Source organism: Chlamydotis macqueenii, chromosome 9 (assembly GCF_036417535.1).
Source record: "Chlamydotis macqueenii isolate bChlMac1 chromosome 9, bChlMac1.mat, whole genome shotgun sequence".
In the NCBI taxonomy this organism is placed as follows: Eukaryota; Metazoa; Chordata; class Aves; order Otidiformes; family Otididae; genus Chlamydotis; species Chlamydotis macqueenii.
Window position 1 is genome coordinate 24285891 of NC_141564.1, and position 16570 is coordinate 24302460.

Sequence of the window (16570 nt, forward strand, 5' to 3'; positions counted from 1 at the left end):
ATGTCACTAAAGCTGCAAATCCTGTAGAAAAATAAATAAATAGTGCCTTATTGAAGCAGCTGTTTAGGCAATTATTGTGGAGCTATCATGGAGAGCAGTGCAGTTTAATCAGTGTAGCTTTCTAACTAGCATTGTGGTTTAGTGTTTTTGCTGTAATGACTCACAGAATGTGTGCACAGCTGCAGAGGAATTCTAGGAAATTGGAGCAGCAATGCATCCATGCCACTCACATAGCACAGACCAATGGCATGTGCTTCAGCGAAAGGTACTCATGTCCTTGGCAGAACAACTAGGCAGCATAAATTCCATTCAACTCAGCTATTCTTTTTTTTTTTTTTTTTTTCCCTTTATACAGCTTACTGTGTTACCTTGCCAGGTACTTTGTGGAAATGGCCAAGACTTTATTTAAGATTATTGGGTTTTTTTAATTATTTGAGGTAATGCTGTTAATTGATGAACCAGTTCTCCTTCTGGCTCATTCACACCCCCACCTCGGAGGCCTGCGGAACTCTTATCCTCAGCCATTGGCAAGCTGCCCTCTCCTCATCCAGCAGCAGCAATCCCGAGCAAGGCCACTGGGTTTTAGCACCCAAGCATCTTGAAAAGTCCATGAGAGTCTTCAGCTGCTGCTGTTTCCTTCTATCTACTAAACCCAAGCACTTGAATGTTTCCTGCTCTGTAGGTTTTTGCCTGTAATTTGAGAAAGAGAAGTAAGTCCCATCATCCTCCAAAGGTTACTAATCTCTGGTCAAAATCTCTTCTGAGGAAGCCAGATGTGATCAGACCAAGAGGTCAACTAATGTCAAAGTAGTCACACACATTGGCAGAAAACCTCTGATTTAATATGTTTGCTTTTAGACAAACTTATGTTGGTCATTTCATATTGATATCATGTCACCTTGGTGTTTCTGAAGTGATGACAGATCCATTACTTACTTTTTTTTTGTTCCAACACCTTTTTGGCAACTAGAATCCAATATTCCTGGCACCTCTATTTTTTCCCCTTTGGATCGTTTTGGTATGAGTTCTGTTAAATTATTTTCCACTGTTGCTGCAAATTTTTTAGGTACTTAAAAAAAGGTATTATGTGCCCCGGACCACATTACAAAGCCTTTAGAAAATGTGCAGGCTGGGCTACATTTGTATTTTCCCACACATTAATTAGCCTGAGCTGGAATTCTGTGTTTTAGCACCTCCTTGTTTTGCCAGTTCTCTTTCTGGCTACAAGTTAGCTGACGCTGCTGAGTTTCTGTGTATATGTGAATCATAGTGAACTGCTGTAAAAAGCACATCTGGATTGGATGTAGCAAACGCTGCCCTTCGCTATGAAAATATTAATGCTTATGTTTATTTTCATAGAGGATCTACGTAATATTAATCTAACATTTCTCATTTAATTAAGGGTTTGTTGTTTTTTTTTTTTTGTCTATTTCCAATATCAGCGGTTTGCAGAATGCCACCAAGGAGCGTGGGATCGTTATCACCCGTTCCACATATCCCAGTAGTGGAAGATGGGCAGGACACTGGCTCGGTGATAACACTGCTGCTTGGGATCAGCTGACTAAATCTATTATTGGTATGTAGAAGGAAAGGGAGCTGTATTCAATTTACTGTGTGCAGTTATGTCTTTTCCTTCATCTACTTGCTTTTAGTAGCCATGTGGGTTAAGCCAAAATAAGCCCTTTAGTTCAGCAACCAGAAGGTGAGTCAATGCCTTTTTTAACTTCTTCATCTTTAGTTCTGCACTGAGTGCTGGGAGCCCTTTTATTCCCTGGAGACCGGCCACCTTCACGCTCTGTGTCCTGCTACTCATTTCTTAGTTTGCTCCTGATCAGCCAGCTCCCATCTCTTTCTGTAGCAGAAAAATATAACACATTTGAGAAACTGTGGAGTTTGTGTGTGGTGGTTTGTTTTTTTTTTATCTTCTTGTCATTCAGCATTACAGTATGGATTATCTGTGTAACCATTAGCATACCAAAGCGGGGAAAAAAAACCCAGCTAGTAACGTTGACTTCTTTTTCCTTTCAGGTATGATGGAGTTCAGTCTCTTTGGAATATCTTATGTAAGCTAATGCATTATTACCCTACATTTAATAATCTTGGTGCTACACAAGAATTTATACTATTCCAATCAATCATTTTTAAACTTTCAGACAGGTGCCGATATCTGTGGCTTCTTTAGAGACTCAGAGTATGAGATGTGTGTTCGCTGGATGGAGCTGGGCGCATTTTACCCGTATTCAAGGAATCACAATCAGAAAGGAACAAGGGTGAGCTGCAATTTTTATATTGTTGTTAATGCTGGGCCTTTGCAATGTAAACTTGGAGACCAGCCAGAGCATCACAGAAGCTGGCCTGGCTCAAAAAAAGTACATTCCAAGCAAAATGGACCAGAAAAGAACATGTCTGGCTCTTTATGAAATAAAAATTGTCGTCTTTATATGCTAGCTCTGCTGGAAGCCTCCCCCTCACCTGGGAGGTTTAATGCCTACAGAAGGGCTGCTCTGGGATTTGGAGCACGCGAAGGAAACGTATCCTAACTTGGCTTTGACTGAATCAAACCCCTACGTGTTTTGCCCTGTGTGCTGTTTTTATTTAAACACAGTACACCAGCAAGACCAAAATAGAGTGCTTTTGTGGCAAACGCACTGAAAGGAGCAAATGTGACCTTGGTGTTCTCAGCCCCAATTGTCCATAATTATCCAACAAATGGGAAAATGGAACAGCGTAATAGGATTCTGGAGTAAGACTCGGCAATTTCTGTACTTTGCACATTTTCAGCCATCAGATATTGTATTTCTTCTAAGAGTAAAGGGAAATAATTGCCTCAGTGTAAGTCTGTGCTGGCTAAGGACTATATTGTAGAAAGCTGTAAAACAAGATAACTGGAAAAATTTAAAAAACGAAAACAGCACTTGTATTCCAGTTAAAGCTTCAGGTCTAGCAGAGCAGAGCTGTTTATATGGCATATATCTAATGGATTAAAGGCTCCTTTTCAAAACCCGTGTGCTTAATCTTGCAGCGGCACACCTTTCAATAGGACTTTTAAAGCCTTTAAAAATGCAGATTCAGGGTTATCACGTTGCTTCCAGTCTTACCCAATTTGCCAAGGTATTGTTCAGTACATTTAATAAAGATGGGAAGTGCTCCCTGACATTAGTCATTAGAGCTTCGGCCTCTTCTTGCAAGTCCCGAGTGCTGCCCTGCAGAGGAGGGATAATAAATTATGTACACAGGGATGTGTCACGCCTTTGGGACACTTTGCATTAAACGTTTTTTGACAGTGATACTTACTGTTTGTAGTGTCACTTAGTCCTTAACTGAAGAGTAAATAAATGCAGGTGCTCCAGATTGGCAGAGAAATTTCCTTGGCTTTGTGTTGCTATGTGGATTTTGATGCACATCTGGTAATTACTAATAGTAATAGGTATAGGAATTCTGGAGAGAAACATAAAAGAAGAGAAAAGAGGTGCTAAATGACAAGTGTCTTATAAATATTAGCATTTTTTTAATTTTTTTTCTTTTTAGCTTTTCGGAACAAAACAATCCAGCTTGACTACCAACGCTCTCTTCTCTTTCAGAGACAAGATCCTGTTTCCTGGAACTCAACATTTGAGGAGATCTCTAGGAATGTGCTGAATATAAGATACACCCTGTTACCGTACCTCTACACATTAATGTATGATGCCCATGCCCACGGCAGCACTGTCATCCGGCCCATGCTCCATGAGTACGTGCAACTCCTTTGCTATTCTTTTCAGGAATTTCCACTAAAAGCTCTGTAGTTACAATCCTCCTAAGAACAAAATTTGCAACTTTTGCAACTTTTATTTTTTTTTTTAAAACACAGGATTGAGAATATGAGCTTTCAATACCAAGTAGCACTTGAACAGCACTAGTTTTCCATTTTTCACTATGCAAAATTCAACATTTGCTTCTCTAGGAGTAATATTTAAATGTTAAACTCACCCTTAACCTCTTTAGGAGCAAGCAACAAAAATGTTTTATCTGATGCTAGGCATACATAGAATCAAAAAAAAAAGAAATGTTGCAAAAAGAGCTGGACAAAAACTTTAATTTAAAAGAGGGAATTCTGCTACAAATCACAAGAATTTTGCAGGGAAAAAAAAGGCTTTTTGTGTGTGTGTCCAAGCTGATATAGCGATTTTAAAAATTTTGTTAGACACACAAAGCCGCCTTTGTTCCTGGTCAGGAGAGGCAGTACCTGCAAAAGCTTTAACTCCTTCGATTAAAAGATGTGGTCTATTCTCTACATGCATGTTGTGGCTGAGGAACACACAGTTGTTTGCATGTATTGACTTGCTTTTTTTCTAAGAAATAAGTGGCACAAATTAAAAACTGGTTCCCACTCTGTCTGCTACCTAATCTTACTATTGCTAATACTGGCCAAGCACAATGGGTCTTCTGAGTTTTGTCATCTAAATATACTGAAAAGCAAATGAAACAGCAAAAAAAGACAGCTAACAGTTTGCATTCCTCTAATGATTTTCACATTAGGATCTTTGTGCATTCATGGCAAGCATTAATTGATCTATGAATTATTAATACTAGAATAAAGAAGAGGAAATAGGAGATACTAGGAATAGTAGGTCCAATGACTCACAAAAGTGTCTTAAAGAAGGAACCCTTTGGAAAAGCTCAGCACCCAATGTCTGATCATTATTCTGTTAACTTGCAGGTTTGTGGAAGACAAAAAAACCTGGGAAATATATGAGCAGTTCCTCTGGGGACCTGCACTGCTCATCAGCCCTGTGATGCAACAGGTATGTTTTTAAGCACTTTAAGTCACTTTAGCAAAACGTCACTTTTTGATTCAAGGTACCTAAAACATGTATGTTTAATTCCAGAATGCTGTATCAGTGAGTGCTTACTTACCCAATGCCCGCTGGTATGATTACTACACAGTAAGTAATTTTAAAAATTACATTTTCTATGTCTTCTTCACAGTGCTGTTCAGATAGCGGCAGGGTGTACTGAGAGCAGTGGTGAGATGTGAACCCTCTCTCTCCCTTTTACAAACTTATATTCGGTATCAGTTCTTTGCAACATAACATCTTAGCTGATTAAAAAAAAATGCTTGATTACAGTAAAATAATGTGTGATAAAATGCCTACGTTAGGCTAAATTAAAATATGAAACAATACCTTTAATTTGAAGTCCTTCTGTTGACTTTTTTAATCCTCAAATGTTATATATAATAGCTTTGTAAGGAATGCTGGAATGGAGAAAGACAAAACAGGTTTAGCCATATCACCTTTCACAGAAAACAAGAAAAGATTTGGTAATAGGAAGAGCAGGCATCAAAAATCACTTAGTTAATCACAAGTTTGTATTTCACCTGACTGACCCCTTTGGTTCAGCTGCTGTCACCTATGGTCAACCCAGTCTTTTCTAGGTAGAGAAATTCAGAATTTCTCTTAAAAGCAGTATGTAGTTACTCCTGCAGTAACAACTCCTAATTAATCTGTCTAGCAAAATATGGTAATTTCATTGTAAAAAAAAAAAACAACCCAAACAAACAAAACAAATAAATAAAACACACACACACACAAAAAACAAACAACACACACACACACACACACAAAAAAAAAACCCAAAACAACTGTAAAGTAGGGGCAATTCAGTAGAAGGCTTTTTTATGTTTCCATAATAGGATGAAGATATTGGTTTTAAGGGACAATTCCAAGTTTTACCAGCTCCTTTGGAACATATCAACCTGCATATCCGAGGCGGATACATACTTCCTTGGCAAAGACCTGCTAATACAACTTTTTACAGGTAGGATTAACTGAAAATTTAACATTTACTTTTGTACAACTACATATAAATACTACCAGTCCTCAGAGAAGCTACATGTATGATAGCACTGGAGCTTTATGGCTGGTTTTTCTTCTTTGTTTCCTCCTACTGGTCTCCTTTAATGGTAAAGCCTTAGGAAGAGGACTATGGAAGACCAACTGAGTGGCATACAATATTTCTTTTACAATTGTAACATTTGATAAATATGAAATGTGATACGAAACATGGGGAACTTCAGGAAACATTATTCTCTTTTCTATAGCCGAAAAAACCCGATGGGACTCACTGTCGCTTTGAATGACGCTTTGTTTGCAGAAGGAGAGCTTTATTGGGATGATGGGGTTCGCATTGGTATGTATGATGCTTTTTGCCTTTGTAAAATCCTTTTTTTGCTGCAAGGATGGTAAAACACTGCAACAGGTTGTCCAGAGAGGCTGTGGAGACTCCACCCTTGTTGATATTCAAAGCCCAAATGAAAACAGACAAAACAAAACCCAAAGATAAGAACTAGGGAGAGATGACTATCAGGACTACTTTGAGTGAATTTAGTGCTGAATAACAGGATTGATAAAATATACAACAGTGATTTTAAAGAAGCATCAACATCTATCATAGTCCTGTGTAAGTGTACAGTGAATAGAGGTGGATGTGGGAGACGACTCCCATGCCTTCTTCAAGTAATAAACATTTTTCTCTTGCTGATCTTAACACCCTTGATCTTCTTAATGCCATTTGTTTGCCTTCTTTTGTATCCTACCTCTAAAATGTTCTTATTTTGACCTCATTTAAATAACACACAGTCCTATAAGTATTGTATGTCTAGAAGCATGTGTCTTCTGGACACAAATAACTTTTCTTTATGTACAGATAAACACCACTGTACATTTATGCATAGTATATGGACAAAGTTCTTGAACTGAAATTTTAGTAACGTATTAACTAAGGTGAATGGCGAATATATTTGATTTTATTCCTTTTTTTTTAACAGACGCATATGAAGATGGTGCGTATCTGCTAACGTCATTTACCGCTAATCAGGTATGTAATGTTATCTCACAGTTTCTGAATAATCACTTTAGGTGATTATTATTATATTTTATTTTTAACTACAGGTATTTTAATTTGGGACTTCATCATGTCTGGATATCCCACCCTAACATTAATTTGTGCTCATGTTGAAATAGACTGCAAGTAATGTGATTAAATTGTGTTAAGAACAAATTTAAGAATGATTCTGAAATTACCCATTGCAGTGTCTTGTTAAATAGGGTGTACACCTATGGCATTGTGGTTTCTGATATAATTCTGAAAGCACAGGTTTATTTCATAAATGATTTCTATAAAGTGAAAGCACATATCAGTGCAGAATATCTGGAGCATGTAGATGGGTTAGAACAGCTGTGCCAGGAAAGCCAGCCCTTGCTGCTGAGAAGGAAGCTGGAGGTTGCAGACAGGAAGCTTTAAGGGCACAAGACTTTGACCTTGGCTTATCGCTACAAAGTAATACCTCTGCCAAACAAAGAATTTGCATTTCTTCTCAAGGATGGGCACCTAAAATTGCTCATTTTGCAAGTTCGGGACCTCCATGCTGTTCTCTACCTTTTTCAAGCTATGTCACTGCTCTAAGAAAAAAGAAAAGGTCACAGGGCCAGAAGGAGGGCATCTGTGTTTGTTAGTCATGAATTTGCTTGTATTCACCACAGAATGTATTTATTGTGTGCAGTCTTAGTTCTGGGAGAAAGCAGCAGGACACGGAGTCAGTGGGAACCACAAAAGCAATCACTGGCTGGTGTGAAGTTACTGCCTCAGTTCAGGATTGGTTTTTCTCTTTATTCTTCAACACAGGAACTCTGGCATGCATGCCTGGGTAACAAAGGCAATGGAGAGGAGTGTTTATTTTAAGTACTGGCATTTCTAGGATGTCAGGTTTCAATTTTTATCATAACAAGTTGACTGTCTGGAATTAAATTAGACTGTAATTATATGGACTTTTGGATTAGAATAAATGCTTTTTCTATTGTAATAGAAAATACACTTTGTTATTTCATTAGTTTTCCAGGGTGCCAGAATGTCTCCTAATTTTATCCACACTGTTCTTTCTTTTCATTTAATTCTTTCTTTGTCAAATAATTGAATTTTAATTGCTAAGGAAGAGAAGTTTGTTTTGCTAATATTCAGTATTTGCCATTGCAAGATTATAAAATAAATGCACCTTTTCTTGCTCTTATGAAAAGTTGGTAAGGAGAAACCTAATTAAAGAGGTCTTGACTCAACAAACAATGAAAAATGCTCACACTGAAAGTAATACCCTCTGTGCTAAATACGCAGAATTGTATGCTAGCACATTTGCGTGGGGTCACACTTGGGCTGTGAACCAGCAAGCACCAGCTCTGGGCTGCTTGACTCTGGAGACCTATGGGACCTGGGTGCACCCTAAAGAACCCACGTGCCCATCCTCTCCTGAAAATCACAGCAACTGGAAATGAGGGGGGACCTGGGAGCGCTAAAGGAGATGATGGGGCTGGAGGAGCTATTCTGGGAAGGTGTAAAGCAGGAGAAGTAGAGCCTGGATCAGGCCTCAAGAAGGCAGGAGAAGAGGCATGTCCCTGTGGCAGCGGAGAAGGGGTTTCTCAGTGCAGCACTTGCTACCCATGTCAGGGGTGTCTTCCCATCTCGCATCTATCAATGAGTGGCAATTAAAGGCACAGCAGAGCCTGGCATCTAGCCAGATTAACAATGTGACAAAAACTGGAGCCGTCAGCATTTGGAAAATAAATAACAACATACAGCTATTAAAAAAAAAAAAATAATAAATTGGAAAGAGAGGAAAGCAACTGAAAAGCTCAAGTGGACTTGTACCAGTCTGATTATTTTTTTTTTCCTTTTCCTTTCAGAATGTTTTAGATATCAGGGTTTTGCATCATGGTTACACTGATCCAAACAACTTAATGTTTACTGACATTAAAGTTCTGGGGGTGCCCACCAACGTTACGCAGGTGACCGTATTGCAGAATGGCGGGACAATCGCATCGCCTCACACTGTGGACTACAATAACACCAAGAAGGTGAGATACCATATAGAAGGTAATGCCACCTTCACAACTGCATATATGCTTTTAAACTTTTGGAGATTCATCTGTAATACCGTATTTAAAACATATTTCAGCAAGATACGTAAGCTACCATCAGGTAATGATTACACTTAATATATAGCAAATATTGTGCAATAAGTGTGGTAGAGCTTTTAAGCACAGAAATTACTGTTGAGAACCCAAACTGCTTCTGACAGCGGAAAAGTGGTGGATTTTGTTTTGTGGTTAGTTTCCACTCCTCCTAATAGCTTACTGGCAACCTCTGAGATTTGAAGGAAGGAAAAGCAACTACAAGTACTTTCACAGTCTCGACATGACCCCACTGTTGTCAGTCTTGTCTGACAAGATTTTCATTTCCCAGCCCTGTTTGCCTACCCCACTTTCTTACTCCATCATGGCACGTTTCAGCTGTAGGCATCACAGCACAGCGCTCCTACACGTACAAATCAAATCCCACTTCTAAAGTTGTCACCATACCTTCCACCAACTTCAGAGCACCGGGGTTTCCACCTGCATGGGTCATGCCTGTCCAGGGAATCTCCTGCCTCCCTGAAAAATCATGTCGAGCACTCCTAAAGGCAGCTGAAAAAAAAAAATGTGTATAATTGTACTGCACTCCTATGGAGCATCTTTCAAATATTCACAGAACTGCTGAGGTGTTCAGTCTTGCCAGTTTTCTGGTAGAGGAAAACTGCCTAACCTCTGCTGTTACTGGGAGCTTACTCACCTTCCTCTGAAATTCTGTATTCTGTTAAGTCTTCGTTCTTTCTCTCTTTCATGGGAAGTCAGAGCTATACAAGTTTTGTACATAACCAAAAAGATGAGTTAAAAATGTAAAATGGAAGTGTTTCATTCTGCTGTTGACTTTTCTGATGGGAAAAAAAAAAAGCAAATACATATGCACAGTTGAATTACGGTATATTCTAAGTTTTTCTGCCTTTTTATTTATTTATTTATTTATTTATTAAAATAAAAGGAACGTGAGTTCTAAACAAGGCTCTGAATAAAGGGAAAGAATCAGACCCTCACGATCAGGCATCCCAAACCTATGTTGATTAAACTATGTTTACAGAGCTACAAACACAAAAGGAAGAATAAATTCTTGCAACCAAAGAGAATGAGCAGCCACCCTGTTCTCTGTTGAACACAGACAAAGCAGTGGAGCTTGAGGGCAGAGTTACTAATTGTTCATTTTGTCTGTTTTTTTTTTTTCACAGCTCCTGACAATCACCAGGCTGCAGCTTGAATTAGGCCAAGACTACATCCTGCAATGGAGCTGAAAGGCCTGTAAAACAACATTGGCCATAGCACTGAATTTTCTCATTATTTTAAAAGTATCTTTCAATTTTTTTTTTATATTCAAAGTGCCTCTTTGACATCTTAGAATACTTTTTTTACTGTAAAAACATACTAGATACAGTCAGCTCATACTAGGTATTAGGTGTATGAAGCAGCCATCTTTCAGTGTTGCTGAAGGCTAACTATGTGATGCAAAAATCTGTCTTTTAAACAGTACAGCACTTCCATGTAGCTTCATCTTTCAAAACTAAGAGTAAAATTCTTGTTTTCTGAGAGTAGAAATTCTTGCCGACCTCATGTGTGCCACATTTTTGTCAGGGGGAGGAAAAAAAAAAAAAAAAAAAAAAAAAAAAAGTTGGTGTTACCTGCATGGATTTGGGGCCATAATTCTGTCTATATTTAACTTCATCTTAATTTTGCTTATGTAAGTCGCTACTATGGAGAAGTATTTAAGGCCAGGCAAAGTAAAAGTAAATGTTTTCAGATTACTGATTTAAGATGAAATGATGTTTCAAGTTGTTGCTATATAAAATACTAAGGTACTTGCAAAAGTAATTTTAAAGGAATTTTTTTGTATGACTTTAGCCAGACATTTGTGTTCTCCAATGTTTTGGTCTAAAGTTATAAAATTAAACCTGAAGTTTCAAGGTTAACTAATGAACATTGGTGTTTATTTCACTGAAGGAAATGTTTATGTTTACTATAATAGTAATTCATGTTAAAGACTCTTTGTATCCCAAGAGTGCAGCATATCATCTAAACAGATTGGTAAAGTATGTTTACAATTAAATTTGGTGGGAATAAACTGCTGTCAGGCAATAGTAATCTTGAGTGACTGTGCTTAAAATTAATTTAAAGGATTCCACTCTGCTTTAAAATTTTGTACTAAAACAACTAAGTAGCCCCCATCTCTGAGGTGGATCAGTGTTAATTATAGGGCTGAATTTACTGAAGCCTCCCTGTAAAGTAATAAGAAAACTGGTAATCCAGAGAAAATTATCATTTAGGACTAAATTTACCATTTCACAAATATTTTTGTCTGAAGGAACAAACTACACTGTTTCTCCAGAGCTAGCAATGACTAGCTGCCTAAGCAGACACAAGGACATGTCCCACAGCCACAGTGAGGGGAGGTGTGGGTTCCCAAGCCTTCACACCATTCCCTGTCACGTTACGTCCTCCTTTGCACCTACCTGACTGACTTGTGAAACACTAGGTACAGCCAAAAGCTTCCAAGAGCTTATTTTCAACATCTTTTTTCTTATTAGTTTTATTTGAGGAACCTCATTGTTCCGTTGTCTTGTCTCTGAGATGCTCAGCACATCAACTGAATTACCTGTGTTTCAGCCCCGGGGGAAGGCTTTTACTGAGTCCCCAGGATAATAATTCATAAGGAACTCACACAGATGGAGAAATCATGGCTTCAAACACACATTGGCCACCTTAGGTAGATGTTACCTGCTGTGTCTCTTCCAAAGAGTCCAGGAAATGAGCATTCCCTCCTGCAGTTTGCACAAGCACGCGCAGCCGAGCACAGCCCCCCCACCACTCACTTCTGAAATACCTATGCAGCATCACTGTCCCACAGCTGGAGACCAAAGCAGCTCCATGCTGAACTCAGGGGCATTTTTTTTCAGGCCGATAGTAGCTCTTCATGCAATGCTTCTCTTTGGGTCAGATCCATCCACGTGCTGTGAAGCATCTCCTGCTGCAGGAAGTCTCCTAAAGTCCACAAGCCATGCTGAGTAGTGAAGTAGTTCTCAACAGAATTAAGTGAGCAGCAACAAACATGCTACTTGTATGACTTTCACACACTTAAAAAAATTACTCGTAAAATAGTGTAACAACACCCAGAGATTTGACATAATCCTGCTGCTCATTGCACCAGAAAATTCTCATGGAATGCACAGCATCTTCCCTGAAAGCCACAATGTTCTGCTTTCAATGTCCTTTTTCCAAACTTTATTGGCTGCTGTCCTAGGCATTCTTAAAAAAAAAAAAAAAAATCCAAAGAAAACAGCACTTGTGAAAAGTAATAAATTTGTATATTAAAATTTTCAGCTAACTTTTTCCTATTGTTGAAATACCAGACTTACATTATGAGTAGCATGTTGCTGTGGGTAGCCCGGGCAGGCAGTTAAGACCCAACAGTCTGGAAATGAGGAGGGTGGATGGAAAACACTGCCCTTCAGATGTCCCAGTCCAAAACTGGTGCTGAGCATGGCTAGAGGCAGGACACTGGGTGAGGAACCTCCTTGCACTGAGCCAGTACCCATCTTGCATCTGCAACTCTGCAGAGATGGATGAATAAAAGGAAAAAGAATTGCACGTCTTGCTTTTTTTAATTCCTTAACAAACTGGAAGTTTCTTGCTGTGGGCTCTGAATAGACTCCAGAAAGATTAGGTCTGATTTTTAAAAACCTGCGTCTCCTGCCCCTGGCACGGGCCGCAGCACGGGTACAGCTTCATTTACCAGAGCAAAACCGGCCTTTGAGTTCATCGTTGCAGACCAAAAACAGAGCCTGGAGATTAAATCAAGGTCAAGTAACAGGTTAATGAACTTCATAAAACTGTCTCGCCTAGCTGTGTAATTAGGAGTTGTCATCAAACAAAAACTTTGGCCTTCCAGCTGCTCTCACCTTGGCATGCAAAGGACTTGGGAAACTTCAGAACATACAGCAACTGCACTTACAGGCCAATGGTGGTTGTGCAGATCTCTCCATCTTTGGCTGGCACACTCCTACAAGATGAACAAACACGAGTGAGAGCAGCAGATACAGAGAAAACAACAGAATAGAACAGTTTGGGTTGGAAGGTGTCTTTCAAGGCCACCCAGTGCAACCCCCCTGCAAGAAGCAGGGACATCTCCAACCAGATCAGGTTGCTCAGAACCCCGTCCAACCTGGCCTGGAATGTTTCCAGGAACAGGGGATTCACCGCCTCGCCGGGCAACCTAGGCCAGTGCTCCACCACCATCACTGTAAAAAATTTTTTTCGTAATATCTACTCTGAACCTACCTCCCTCTGTTTTAAAACCATTACCCCTTGTCCTGCCACAACAGGCTCCACTGAAGAGTTTTTCCCCGTATGCCCAGCACATCCCCTCCAGATGACAGCTTTGCAGGTACTAGCAGATAACCCTGACTGGTTTAAAGAAAATCAAATATTTCTCTATCCTGATAAGGAGTGGTTGATGTTGCGGTTATTTATCGCCACGCAGTGAAGGTGCCATATGAGCCTGAGCCCTGCTCCAGCTCCTCAAATTAGCCTGAGCACAAGGCCATGGGCCAGCCAGCGACGGGACTGATGGAGGCCAGGTCCATAATTCCACTGCAAATCAAGAGGAAATTACATTTCCAATGACAGGTAGCACGACCTTCAATACCTCACAGTACAGAAGCATTTAATATCCAATTATTATTAATTCATCAGCCGGCCCAGCACCCGCTGTGTTTGCCCTTGTGCACCGAGCCCATGCAGACAACCCAAAGGAGAATGTGCTCTTGAAATGTGGCATGGTTAGGTTTTAAGGCCAAGGTGGGGTTTTTTTTGGGTGAATTCCCACCTGACCTCTGTATTCCCTGCCACGAGAGATCTGCTTTTGGTCTTAAATAGAGAGAAAACAGAAAAAAACCCAAATTGGGTTTTCATTTCACTCCTTTTCCTTCCTATTTCTTATCAGCAAGTATATCAGACCTCGCTGTGCTCTCCTGCACCATTAAGTAGTTTACCTCTGTGTTACGAATACGGCTACGTGGCTGTAGCGATGTGCAGTATTCAGCTCTAACTACCGCGCTCATGCTCGGAAAGTGGAAGGCTCCTTCAATAATACAACACACGAAGCACAACCTAGAAATAGCTGGGAGCTTTCTTTCTAGCAACCGTAACGCAATGAGCACTATCGAGGTGACAGCTCTGTAAATTACATCCTTGCCAGACAAGTAGCTGGAGGACATTTTCGGAGGAGTGTCCTGTAATAGCCAGAGGGTGACTTACTTTAAACAGACTCTGACTCAACACCCCAATGGAAATAATAACGAAATACCGGTGTTTCCAGGATGCTTTTGGGCCAGAACCCAGGTCTCCAGGCTGCAGGGTTAACTCCTGGGGTATCACACTGATACCACGGCTCCCTGGGAAGAGGACAGAAGCTACAGGTTTCAATAATAGCTTTGTTACAGCACATGCTACATAAATAGTGGATTTTTAGAAATATTTCTGTTTCTCACAGACTAAAAATGCAGTAGGGATGCTCGCATTTTTTGCCTTTTGGGAGATGTCAAGGTGTGGTTGTCCTTCATCCTGTCACACGTTGCAGCTGATGGATATCAGCAGTGGATATCAGCTTCAATACATGATCTCCTCCCTTCGCCTCAACCTTCTTCCATGAGACGATTGCATTTCAAAGGCAACGTTCTCACTGCCAGAAAGACGTGCCCACTTACACCAACTGACAGAAAAACCACCACTAACTTGTGTTGGAAGGAAATGATAAAGAACCAGCTCACGTTTGCCTGTAGTGTCATGACAAAGGGTTTCCAAGCAATGCACGTGCTTCATCCAAAGGACTTCTCTTGGTACAACGTGTACGAGTGAGTGGATGGGGGTGGAGTATCTCTGTTGAACAGGAGCAGCTCTTGTGCTAAAGAGACATTGATGGCCCTGAAATTACAATTTCATTAACGTAAAAGACAAAAACCATGTCACATTTGGCTGTGCTCGTTCTAATGAAGCTGATGCACATGCACAGTTAATTGGATTTTTTTTTTCCTTGGAGCCTACGAATTAACAGCTGGATGGCAATATCTGGCAAGGCGGTGGGAGCGTGGTCTGGCCTGTGAAAAGTGAGTGGTATCTCACCACCCTGGGGGTGAAGTTTTCAAATGTCTTCACTGCTCTGGCACAAGGAGCTCACCTCTGTGGACGGGGCGTCCTTCCTTCCTTTTTCTTTTTCTTGAGGTTTTCTGAGAAAAACTAGCATGGTTATACCTTTTAAAGCTTCTCCCAACTCCAGTGATAGGCACACTAAGAGAAACATTTTATAAAAGAAGTGCAAGCTTTTTCATACTATCAGTTGATGAACTTTTTGGGTTTTCTTTAGCTAAACCAGGAAATTTTGGTAAGAAGCCACACACAAATAAAGAGTTTGTATATTTCTTTTTAGATTTGCTGAAAATACTAATCTCATATTGTCCCGAGGATTAAGTCAAGCTTGATGGTGGTTTCACTGCTATTAATAATATGAATACACTGCAATACAAATGTTTGAATGACGAATTGAAATTAAAATGTTAAAAATTAATACAACGCCTTGTAACACTTAAATTGTCCTAGATGGAAAGGTTAAGTGTTTAAATACACAGCTGGTAAATGCTACATATATATATTTTTCATAAGTATAAGTGTATACACTTACACATACACTATATATTGTTTAAATTATTAATATTTTCAATTCTATTATGTAAAATAAGGGGGTTTTAACTTATTATATGGCTATTCTCAAATTCAGAGCCATTTCAGTTGAATGTTTACTGCATATGGGGCATTATGCACATTATAATAATTATGTAATGAGCAATTTAGAAATGCTCTCTGACCAGTGGTTCCCTGTTAATAATCTCACGAGACCTTTCAGGAGGATATAGTGCTCCATTTACTCCCCCTGATATAAACCCTATATTCAGGGTCAGGCCATAAAGCAGCTGATACCAACACATTCCAGTTATTTTTAAAAATTGAAGCAATTTGCATTGGGCACTCGGTGCAGGAAAGTCAAATAAAAGTGACATTCAGCTGGGATGACCAAAAAGTATTTGTTGAAAACATTATTTGCCATAAATTGCCTCTTAAAAATACCATGGGGATGGAGAAGAGCAAAAAATCTGGTCTAGCGGAGTCCCTCCAGGTCTGCAGCTTGTCTTGCTGCATGGGCAGAGCTGAGCTGGAGGATCTGCTGTGTAACAGAGAAAATATTCAACTTCTCTGTAGCTCCGAATATCCAAGTCCAGGGCTGGTCAGGACACAGCCACGGGAGCTGGAATTAAATCAGATGTGTACCAGAGCTGATGCGACAGCCTTCCAGGTCCCTGCATTTGGGGATCGTTCCCGTAGAAGGTGTCACGGGGGCTGTTCAATTCATCCTGAAACAGTCAGTTAAGAAAATAACCTCGTATCTGCTTTTGATATTTGGATAAGAGACTTTGACCACAGAGCACAACCTGATGTTCTGAATCCAGAAGAGCTGCTACCTAAATTACAGGAATTTGATGGCTTGTGTTATTTTCTCATGAATATGAACATAACGGAGAGTAACACACTGCGATTTGTGACTGTAATGCTTGACGTGAAGCCAGCAA

General features: G+C 39.8%; 1 protein-coding gene across 3 annotated transcripts in view; it reads left to right on the forward strand.

Moving 5' to 3' along the window:
• SI (sucrase-isomaltase) overlaps positions 1–10192 on the forward strand; it is a 48330-nt gene extending 38138 nt beyond the window's left edge. For all 3 annotated transcript variants that reach the window (XM_086754247.1, XM_086754248.1, XM_086754249.1), the window contains 11 exons: positions 1443–1576; positions 2029–2063; positions 2154–2270; positions 3582–3730; positions 4700–4784; positions 4869–4925; positions 5675–5799; positions 6083–6171; positions 6809–6858; positions 8715–8885; positions 10130–10192. In XM_086754247.1, coding sequence (XP_086610373.1) covers positions 1443–1576; positions 2029–2063; positions 2154–2270; positions 3582–3730; positions 4700–4784; positions 4869–4925; positions 5675–5799; positions 6083–6171; positions 6809–6858; positions 8715–8885; positions 10130–10192 — 1075 coding nt within the window. The remainder of the gene's footprint in view (positions 1–1442; positions 1577–2028; positions 2064–2153; positions 2271–3581; positions 3731–4699; positions 4785–4868; positions 4926–5674; positions 5800–6082; positions 6172–6808; positions 6859–8714; positions 8886–10129) is intronic.
• Positions 10193–16570: the final 6378 nt, after the last annotated feature.